Source organism: Cucurbita moschata, unplaced genomic scaffold (genome assembly GCF_002738365.1).
Source record: "Cucurbita moschata cultivar Rifu unplaced genomic scaffold, Cmos_1.0 Cmo_Scf00010, whole genome shotgun sequence".
Lineage (NCBI taxonomy): Eukaryota > Viridiplantae > Streptophyta > Magnoliopsida > Cucurbitales > Cucurbitaceae > Cucurbita > Cucurbita moschata.
This window is the reverse complement of record NW_019268526.1, coordinates 3,048,559-3,059,113: the sequence shown is the minus strand read 5'-3', so window position 1 is coordinate 3,059,113 and position 10,555 is coordinate 3,048,559. Positions and strand designations below refer to the sequence as shown.

Genomic DNA, 10,555 nt, shown 5'->3' with positions numbered 1-10,555 from the left:
AAAAAAAAAAAAAAAAAAAAAAAAAAAAAAAAAAAAAAAAAAAAAAACTTCAAGGTCATTTTCTTACAGGTCTTTTCACGTATTTGTTTTGTAGGATGATTTTTTTTAGAAAGAAACAGAGAATTTCATTGATGAACGAAAAGTACCACCAATAGTGGATCACAAAAATGATCTCCAATTATAAATTAAAGAAGAAAGACTAGGATGTGAACATTTACACCAAGAAAGACCATTAAATAAAACCAAAACCATGAAGCCATCAATTGATAATTGTTTGTCATTTTATCATTGAAGATCCTCTCATTCCTTTCTCACCAGTGACCAGAGACCAGAAAAAGAAACAGTTAAAGGCAAGCCACAGTGTCTTCTTACCTCTCTTGAATGGATGTCTGAAAAAATATAAAATAAAGGAAGTAAAAAATGTTCCATCCGAAGCACTCCAGAACCAAGTTCCAATATTGTTTTGTGAAAGAACACCAGCCAAACTGCCGAAATAAGGAAATAGGGCATTCTTTGAAGATGGTCTGCTTTATTGACACGTCATGACTAGGTTCCCACAGAAAAGCTTTAATTTTTTGAGGATATAATTCCTTCTATACCACTGTGAATAAAGGCTGATGTCTTTTCCCACTATTTTGGAGCAATACCCCCATCAGAGATCCAACATAAAATTTGTGGGATGAATCAATAATCCAACATAAAATTTTCCTTTGGGAGCTCATTTTTGGAGCTATTAATACGATATAAAGACTCCAAAGGCATATGTCCTCCCTTTATCTTTCACCCTCTTGGTGTATTATGTGTGCATCAAATTCTGAGTATCTTGGTCATCTTTTTGTCATTGCCCCTTTGATACTCAATTTTGGGCTATGATTTGTGCTGCTTTTGGGTGGTCCTTACCTTCATCAAGTAATATATTTAATCTCCTTGCCTCCATTCTTGCGGGTCATCCTTTCCGAGGTGTGAAGATGACTTTATGGTTTGCATTCATCTGAGTCTTCTTCAGTTCCTTTCGGGCAAGGAATGCCAGAATTTTCAGTGACCCTCTATATACTTTTGACAAATTTATTGATTTAATTACCTTTCATGCTCTTATTGGTGTAACTGTAAACACCCCTTTTTGGATTTTTGTCTTTCTTATTTAATTGCAACTTGGAAGGCCTTCTTGTAATACGCCATTAGGTGTTTGGAGTTTTACTCTATTATTTCATATAACAATAAATTTTGTTTTTCTTCTAAAAAAAATTAATAATAATCTGTGGGTTAGTTTTGATATTTATACCATTCATCAGTCAAATAATCATGCCTTATGGAAATTATGCAAAGCGGTGTTATCCTCGTAGGATCTTGGAAGTTTTCATTAATTTTAATTTCCATATTATGAATGTTCATTCTATAGGATTTCTTTATGTAGGAAATTCTCCTTAGAAATTTGATTCAATTTATACAAGTTCACTGGATTTTTTTTCACTTTGTTTAGGTGAAAACCATGAGGGTTCTTCAGTACTTTCCAACAATCGAAGATCCAAATACCCGAAGGTCATTGTTCGAGGTTGGTTTGTTTCTAAGATATTGTCTCTAACTTTGTGATACCTTAACAGGTTCATTCATCTAACCAATGGGGTGTACTTCCAGGTCTTGCAAAGGATTTTAATGGGAACTGATGTTGTGAAGAATGTCAATAAGAACAATGCGTCACATGCTGTTCTGTTTGAAGCCCTTGCTCTTGTATGTGAGCGGTTTTTATCTTCATTGACATTTTAATCGATGCATATCAGATGTATAAATTAGCATTTTGTTCTATATTTTCTATTCATGCATGTTAATGCAAGCTTTAGTTTGTCTGATACGATTGCATTTAGTTTTCCTTGCTATTTATAATTGGACGGGAGGCTGTGTTTTGGCCATCCTCCCTGTTCTCTATGATATTGTGATGCTTTTAGAATTTTGGTTTTCTTTTTTTCCAAATTGTTTAGTTCCTATAGTGTAAAGAATGCATGACCAAATGATCAAAATAAATAAATAAATAAATAAATAAAAATAAAAATCTTCAAAAAAGGTTCACATATTAACTTCCTTGTTGTCTATTGCTTTCAAACTGTTCTGTCATAGGTAATGCACCTTGATGCTGAAAAAGAGATGATGTCTCAGTGTGTTGCCCTTCTTGGAAAGTTTATTGCAGTTCGCGAGCCAAATATTCGGTATCTTGGCTTGGTAAGTTCTGTGGACCTTATCATCTTATGTTAACTGATAATTGAGTGATGAGAACCAGACCTAGGATGGTACGATTTTGATATTAAGTTCTTGTGCAGGAAAATATGACTCGGATGTTGATGGTCACAGATGTTCAAGATATTATCAAAAGACATCAAGCTCAAATCATAACATCTTTAAAGGATCCTGATATTAGGTAAGTAATAATCTTTTTTAATATTCTTGTCTGTTTGTTAATGCAATATTTTGCTAGATAATCTAGGGCAGAGTCTTCTGTAATTATATATATTTTTTCAAGAGCTCGTCTCCATTAGTAAGTAGGAACTTGTCCTTCTACGAGAAGAAATTGGAATTTAAGAATATGTTTCCTCCGAAATAGGAGAATAACATAGCATTTAGTGGTCAATAGCTTGGTTGGTCTCTGATAGAAATTGGAAATTCGGAATATGTTGCCACAGAAATAGGACAATATCATAGCATCTAATGGCCAATAGCTCAGTTGGTCCCTGATCAACCTGCACTGTGACAGAAAAGCAAAAAGAGAAAAAGAGAGTTATATTTTTGTACCCATGTAATTTCAAATGATAAAATTTGGGATGGTTTCGAATTATTATTATCAAATCGTCGTGATGTTGTAATGTGTTTCTAGTGGAAGTTCAGAACCTATATGTAATAGATTACTTACAATACAGCCTGGCCATGCAGGCAAGAAATTTCAAATTTTTCCTTTCCAATGATCAAAGGCTTAAATCAATGAAAATATGTTTCCTATATATATGTATATAAGAACAATGGGCTTTATGATTCTTTTGACAATGTTGCAAAGATGTTAGTGGGGGTTCAAATGTTTCATAGTTTATCTTTAAAATGGATGATCAAGTTATTGTCCATGTTCAAGACCCCGAGATGCAGCCCGATTGGCTGAGGACTTGGGTGTTGCTGGGAGGATAGGGCTTCTAGGTCCCTAGCTCAGTAAATGGAAATCTTCGATGTCTGCCAAAGCTAGTGTTAGGGTGCAAAGATGTTAGTGGGGGCTCAGATGTTTCATAGTTTATCTTTAAAATGGATGATCAAGTTATTGTCCATGTTCAAGACCCCGAGATGCAGCCCGATTGGCTGAGGACTTGGGTGTTGCTGGGAGGATAGGGAGGATAGGGCTTCTAGGTCCCTAGCTCAGTAAATGGAAATCCTCGATGTCTGCCAAAGCTAGTGTTAGGGCTTAGGTCTCTCTAGTGGGATGGGCCAGATACGAGTCATTACCAAAAAAATGTCTATTCTATATTTTAGATCAATTCAAAACAATAATTCTGTTTTTCCAATTTCTCATTGGGGAAAAATTTACATGGGTATGAAAGGAATTCTTGACATGAGGATTCTTTAGTTCTTTTTATGTGTGGTTATTGATGACTTAGAGTTAGTTAGCCACTCATGAAATTGGTTGAAGCCTGTTGGAAATGATTTTAAAGTTTTGAAAACATTTGAGCCCATGTCAAGTCACTGGTGTAATTTGGTGAAATCCTTGGTTCATGACATTAGTATAGAAATGAACAGAGTTGATGAGGATGTTGACATGTTGAGTTACTCTGGGTGATCTGTCATTAATGTACATCCGTATGCCTCTAGGTGATGATCCCAAAAATGTAAACTTTTGGATATCAATTGAAGAGAGCGACATGGGAATACTTTATTTATTTATTATTATTATTTTTTTCATTTTTATCCAAGGTGGTTGTCTCAATGGAACAATGGATCTGCCAATCTCCAAGGAATTAAAATGAACATATAATTAACTAGCCTGTATGGTAAGGGGAATGTGTGGTTCTCCATTATGGAAGCAGAGAATGAAGGCAGAACAGTACGTTGGAATGATAAAAGGGTGGGCACTTTTCACTCGTGAATCAATTCCCCACATTTACACACTTTCTGATTGCAAAGAAATTACTTTTAAAGAAGCTTGGGATGAATTCTCATACCAACAACCGGTACTTGAAAAACGGGGATATGGTTCTGAAGAAACAAAGCTGGGAAAATATAGTTCCTTCACTCATCTGGAGCTTGTTTGGTTAAAAACCTGTTTTGCTTAAGCTGATTGATATAAACGAGTTTTAAACAATGCAGTTGCCACAGTATTGGGGAAACTTTTTCTGGTGTACAGTTAAAAGAGTCCAAAAATCTGGTTCGGTTTCTTTGTGGTCGTAAATTCTTCATAAAGAACGAAAAAGACTGGATGAATGCAATGAAAGAACGTTTATGGTTGGTAGGACTGCTTGTCTGTATAATGATTAGGAAAAAGAATGTGATGAAAAGACGCGTTCTTTTTTATATTCAGTTCATCAACGAAAGTTCTTTCCTTTTCAAAAAGGAAGGAAAAGAAAAAAAGAAAGGATAAAGGTATAACCATGTTCACTAGAAATCCATTTTTCGAAAACATGACTGAAGTCCCATATTCCTACAATATCCCCCCCAAAAAAAAAATTTAAGGTTTGTAAACATTTTAATAAAAACAATAAATAAATAAATAAAAAGATTTATATTCTATTTTGACTAATTTCATAAACATAGAATGAAGGTTAATTGTTCACACCAGATCTTATTTCTTGTCCATCTCTCTGATTTTGATGTCATCAGATTAATTGTTTATTGATCTTAATGTCTTATCTATATATCATTTAAATATGGCCGTGCTAGAAGAGATGTTCATTGGTATTTTGATTTTCCAATTCAAGTGAGATATTGGGCAATATTTGTTTTGTGAATATATTTTCAGCATCCGAAGGCGTGCTCTTGATTTGCTTTATGGTATGTGTGATGTTTCAAATGCAAAGGACATAGTTGAAGAATTGTTACAGGTATTGGTCATGCTGAATATCTCAAATATACTGTATGAACTTGATAGACAGTCTCACCTTTTGGGTTACCGAAACCTGTTCCATCTTTTATTGGGAAATAGCCTTGCTACTCACTCACATTCGTTGTCAGTACCTCAGCACAGCAGAATTTGCAATGCGTGAGGAATTGTCTCTTAAAGCTGCAATTCTTGCAGAGAAGTTCGCTCCTGATTTGTCTTGGTAAGTTTATACCTGATTTTGGTTGGCAAGCCACGTGGAAAGAAACTTACTCATATAATTACTGAGCATTGGTATAATGAGAGGGAAGGAAATGATGTCTTTCCCCATTTGGATGTCATGACAGTTCTCAAGCTTTGTTATTTAAGAAACTTAATGAACATGGAATAGAATCTGTTCTTTCTCAATCTTTTGGAGTTCCACTCTTCTTGATTTTTAGGAGAGAAAGATGCTTACAATTATAATAGATAATTATTGTTCTTTTCTAAAAATAATATAATAGTTAGTTATTGCGATTATGAGCTTTTCATTCACTTTATGTTTGATCTTTTTCGTTACTCATTATTTGTCCTTAGTATCTAGCTGGTTTGTGTTTTAGGTATGTGGATGTGATTCTACAATTGATCGACAAGGCTGCAGATTTTGTTAGTGATGACATATGGTTCCGTGTTGTGCAGTTTGTTACAAACAATGAAGATCTGCAGGTAACCTAATCTGCTTGATGCCGTTTTACATTTTATAAAGTCATTGGGGTTTGTATTATTGATGGTGATTTTATGCATTTCATCAGCCTTATGCAGCAATAAAAGCGAGAGAATATCTGGATAAACCTGCAATACATGAGACAATGGTAAAGGTGTGTAGATAGATATTTTCTTTTATTATTATTTTGGTTTTCGAGTTTTGAGCTTATCTTTCTGTATCCTTTTGTGTGTGTTGGGGGAAGAGGATAGTTTTGGAGTTGAAAGGAAGTAAAACGTAGGCTCTTTGTGTAACTTTTTTGCATCTATTTTCTTATGTATAGCAAGAACATCGTTTATTAGGGTGTTCTAAACTGCAACCAATAATTTCTTTTCCTTCCTCTTTTTGTATATTAATGATTGATTTGGATAATAATCATAGTCTTCAACTTAGATGTAATTCGTTATGCAACAGGTCAGTGCATACCTTCTTGGAGAATTTGGTCATCTTTTGGCCCGTAGACCAGGTTATAGTGCAAAGGAGTTATTTAGAATAATACATGAAAAGCTTCCAACTGTTTCGTAAGTGGTCCTAAGAGTACTTTAAGTCTTCCTTTAGCAAGCTATTACTTTCTGTTTAAAGAATCTACTTTCTTTGCAGTACATCTACCATTCCTATTCTTCTGTCAACATATGCTAAAATCTTAATGCACACTCAACCCCCGGATCAGGAACTGCAAAATCAAATTTGGGGAATATTTATCAAGTGAGACTTACGGACTCTTTAAATTGAAACTCCTGTTTATTAGCACTTGCAGTAAATTTAAATTCTCTAATAGAAACTTGTTTTCCTTAGATACAAGAGTTGCATTGATGTCGAGGTACAACAACGTGCTGTCGAATATTTAGCCCTGAGCAAGAAAGGTGCAGCTCTAATGGACATATTGGCCGAAATGCCAAAGTTCCCTGAGAGACAGGTGCATATTCTTTCTTTGAAGTGTCTGATTAGATGCAGTTTTCTGTGATGGATTATGATGAGTACGCAGCAATGTTTATTCAGCTGAAGGTTATTATATTATCTCTAATGTTTCCATCTTCAGTCGGCTTTGATCAAGAAGGCTGAGGACACTGAAGCTGACACTGCAGAACAAAGTGCCATCAAGTTGCGAGCTCAACAACAATCATCAAATGTGTTGGTCTTAACTGATCAGCGTCCTGTTAATGAAACTCCCTCTTCCAGCCAACTAACTCTGGTGAAGATGCCGAACATTGGCAGTTATCCGGTTTGTTTCTTTCTATTCTTTTTAAAATTTTCAGAAAATCATTATTGCATTCTTTTCAATGCTTGAACCTATTAATGGATTGCTTCTTGATATGGTCTAGACGGGAATTTACTTCATTTTCAAACCTAATGGCAGGATTCAACTGACCAAGAAGTATCTCATACCAATGGGACTCTAAACAAAGTAGATTCTAGCCCCCCTGCACCTGATCTCCTTGGAGATCTCTTGGGTCCACTAGCTATTGAAGGTCCTCCGAGTGTTACTGCCCAGGCTCCCCAAAATATAATGTCCGACATGGATGGTGTTGCAAATGCAGTTGACGGTGGAGCTATTGTTCCAGTTGGAGAACAGACAAATTCGGTTCAGGTACTATTTATCTTCTAATGGAAAAACAAACTCCAGGAGGCCAAAAAAAATCGGTGAAATATTTTTTGTTTTATTTGATAGAAACTAAGGTATTTATTTATTGAAGTAATACAAAAGAGGGAAAGACCTGGGAGACTATGGAAAATTCCTATCAATAAAGAAAAGTAAATGCGATAAACTTTTCAATGGTATTCTGAGATGATGCCAGAATATTTATGTTTCCATTTCTTTACATTGCTGTTGTATCTGCTATCATTATCTGTTGTTGAATTATTATTATTAGAATGGTTTGATTCTTACTGCTTTAGTCGATACCATTTGTAATACTTGCAGCTGTTAAAGATATTTGACTGGGTTGATTGCATGTCAGCTGCTATGTTGTTGATTGCTTGATGGTGTGGTTATTTATATTTACATCTTATATTTTTGCAGCCGATCGGAAATATTGCTGAAAGATTCCATGCCTTGTGCATGAAAGATAGTGGTGTGCTGTACGAAGATCCCTATATTCAGGTATCTTGCCCCTGTACTTTCATCGCATCTTTTTTGTAATTCAGTTTTCATTCTTTAGAACCTGGTGGGTCCTGTTGAAAAATTGTTTATAAAAATTTTACTTTTATTTTTAAAAAATATTTTATAGAAAGTTCCCGTCTTTTTCTTAATTTGTGAATGGTTGAAGAACATCCTTAACATTCATGCGTGACTTTATTGCAATTCTTTAAATATTATATTTTCCAAGTTGTTTTGGAGAACAAACTGTCAAATACATGTTTCTGGTTTCACTCAGCTTTATTTACTTGTTTTAAAGCTTGAGACTTGCAACCCTCGTAATGATTCTTATTATACTTGCGACAGATTGGCATTAAAGCAGAGTGGCGAGCTCACCTGGGACGGCTTGTTCTTTTTCTTGGAAACAAGAGTGTTTCTCCCCTCGCCTTTGTCAAGGCTATTATATTGCCTCCTTCGAATTTAAAGATGGAGTTGTCGTTAGTACCTGATACTATTCCTCCCCGTGCACAGGTAAAACAAGCAGCTGAGTTTATATTTGCTTGTGGTTATTGAGAGGCCCTTACCGCCCTTCACCTTTCATCAGTTTTTCTCTTTGATTGAATAGGTACAATGCCCACTTGAAGTCGTTAATGTACGTCCAAGCAGAGATGTGGCTGTCCTTGATTTCTCTTACAAGTTCGGGAATGACCTGGTAAATTTTCCTTTTTTGACTATTCGGGATTTCCCTTCTAAATGGCTGCAACAGCCCAGAATAACTCATGTATGTACTGTTCTTTGTAGGTAAATGTGAAGCTTCGCCTTCCAGCTGTCTTTAATAAATTTCTCCAGCCTATATCTGTATCTGCAGAGGAGTTTTTCCCTCAGTGGAGGTCACTCTCAGGGCCCCCATTGAAGCTTCAAGAAGTGGTGAGCCTTTTATATTTTATATTTAAATATTAGAAAATTTGCCAAACCAATGAAAAAACTTGTTGAGTCGATTGGTAATTAGCCACTTTTTTTTGGTCCTGACAAAAATTTCATTGAAGGACACCACGAGGACTTTGTGGAGAGTTGAAACATAAATACCAGTTTAACTCAAATTCTCTACCTTCTCTGATTTTATTTGGCACGTGCAAATTCTTTAATGTCTATATGCATTACTTGTACTTGAATCCACATTATGCCTTTACCTACTTGTCAACATGAACCTTGTGGATGAATCCTTACGTTAGGTCTTTGGAACATTGGAATGTCCCTTTAAGATAGTACTAAATTGTTAAATGAACTGGAAAATACTTCTCTAGTTGACTCGAGCAGTAAAAAGCTTCCTGCAGATACAATTTCTGAGTGAGCTCCAAGAAGAAAAGAAAAAAGCAATAGTTTTTGTGGAGCCTCCACCTCGCTTTACTCTTCCGTCATTTTTGTTTTTCTCTCTATCACACGTCCCACAAATGGTTTATACCATCTAGGAAGAAGAGAGCCAGAAGAAGAGAGCCAAAAGAGTAATACCTTACAGTGTTAAATAAAAATGGTTCTGGCATTTTTGCACAATGTACTAAACCATATAACTAATATTTTTCGTTTCTTATTGCCATTTACTGTGCAGGTCAGAGGTGTAAAACCCCTTATGCTTTTAGAGATGGCAAATTTATTCAACAGTCTAAGGTTGATGGTTTGTCCAGGACTTGTAAGTAGTCGCCATTTTTTTAGAGTCATGCTTTTAGTTTGTACAAAATTCACCTTTTTCTTTTCCATCGGTTGTTTAGGACCCAAATCCAAATAATCTTGTTGCGAGCACAACATTCTACTCGGAAAGTACACAAGCTATGCTATGCCTTGTAAGGAATACTTCTCCATTCTTAAATTGTTGCTATTTTCATGGGTTAAGTTTCTCATCCAAGCACACGCACACCAGCGCCCATAATCACTTCCACTACGATTACTATAATTACTTTCATCTTACATCGAAGATCATGTTTTTTTTGCTGTGCTATGCCTAAAGGGACGTGTCTGGCATCTCTTTCTGCAGTTTCGCTCATTATGTTTGAAAAATTAGGCTCACTTATATGGAAAGTTATTACCCGAACCCGGTTCTAATGGTTCTAATGATCCGCTTTATTCAATATTCAGGTTAGAATTGAAACTGATCCAGCAGACAGAACCCAATTACGAATGACAGTTGCCTCAGGGGATCCGACAGTGACTTTTGAGTACGTGCTTTAGCCTTGCTGTTGCTCTCTTCTAGCTCTCAATTTGTGCTACAGCCATATCTGAGTTCTTTATCTACAGGTTGAAGGAGTTTATCAAGGAACAGTTAATAAGTATACCCGCACCTCATCCAACAACTCCACCATCAGCAGCACCACCAGTAGGTCATCCCACTGTTGCTACACCAGCATCGACAGATCCTGGGGCAATGCTAGCAGGTTTGCTCTAGGACAAGACGATTCATCAGGAGATTTCATTCAGTATACATTTGTAAACATGATTATACAGCTGGGTCTACCCTTATTTCGGGGATACAAAGGCGAGTGAGGGACACCATGATGCGAGAGCTAGCGGAGTTTTAGCGTGATCGGCACTGCATTTAAGTTAATCATGGGGTTGGTCAGAGATCTTTGAGATTTTTTTTGTTCGAGAAGTAAAGGTGAGATTTTTTTTTTTTTTTTTTTTTTTT

General features: G+C 35.8%; 1 protein-coding gene across 1 annotated transcript in view; it reads left to right on the top strand.

Moving 5' to 3' along the window:
- The window catches only part of LOC111448224 (AP-2 complex subunit alpha-1-like), an 18,623-nt gene extending 8,306 nt beyond the window's left edge, over positions 1-10,317 (top strand). Inside the window, exons 7-27 of the mRNA XM_023087697.1 lie at positions 1,481-1,552; positions 1,636-1,728; positions 2,113-2,214; positions 2,313-2,410; positions 4,982-5,063; positions 5,194-5,282; positions 5,659-5,764; positions 5,851-5,916; positions 6,216-6,322; positions 6,402-6,506; positions 6,597-6,717; positions 6,841-7,023; positions 7,159-7,389; positions 7,822-7,902; positions 8,245-8,409; positions 8,504-8,590; positions 8,680-8,805; positions 9,485-9,565; positions 9,645-9,716; positions 10,009-10,088; positions 10,168-10,317. Of these exons, the coding sequence (XP_022943465.1) occupies positions 1,481-1,552; positions 1,636-1,728; positions 2,113-2,214; positions 2,313-2,410; positions 4,982-5,063; positions 5,194-5,282; positions 5,659-5,764; positions 5,851-5,916; positions 6,216-6,322; positions 6,402-6,506; positions 6,597-6,717; positions 6,841-7,023; positions 7,159-7,389; positions 7,822-7,902; positions 8,245-8,409; positions 8,504-8,590; positions 8,680-8,805; positions 9,485-9,565; positions 9,645-9,716; positions 10,009-10,088; positions 10,168-10,315 (2,295 nt within the window). The 3' untranslated portion in view covers positions 10,316-10,317. The remainder of the gene's footprint in view (positions 1-1,480; positions 1,553-1,635; positions 1,729-2,112; positions 2,215-2,312; positions 2,411-4,981; positions 5,064-5,193; positions 5,283-5,658; positions 5,765-5,850; positions 5,917-6,215; positions 6,323-6,401; positions 6,507-6,596; positions 6,718-6,840; positions 7,024-7,158; positions 7,390-7,821; positions 7,903-8,244; positions 8,410-8,503; positions 8,591-8,679; positions 8,806-9,484; positions 9,566-9,644; positions 9,717-10,008; positions 10,089-10,167) is intronic.
- Positions 10,318-10,555: the final 238 nt, after the last annotated feature.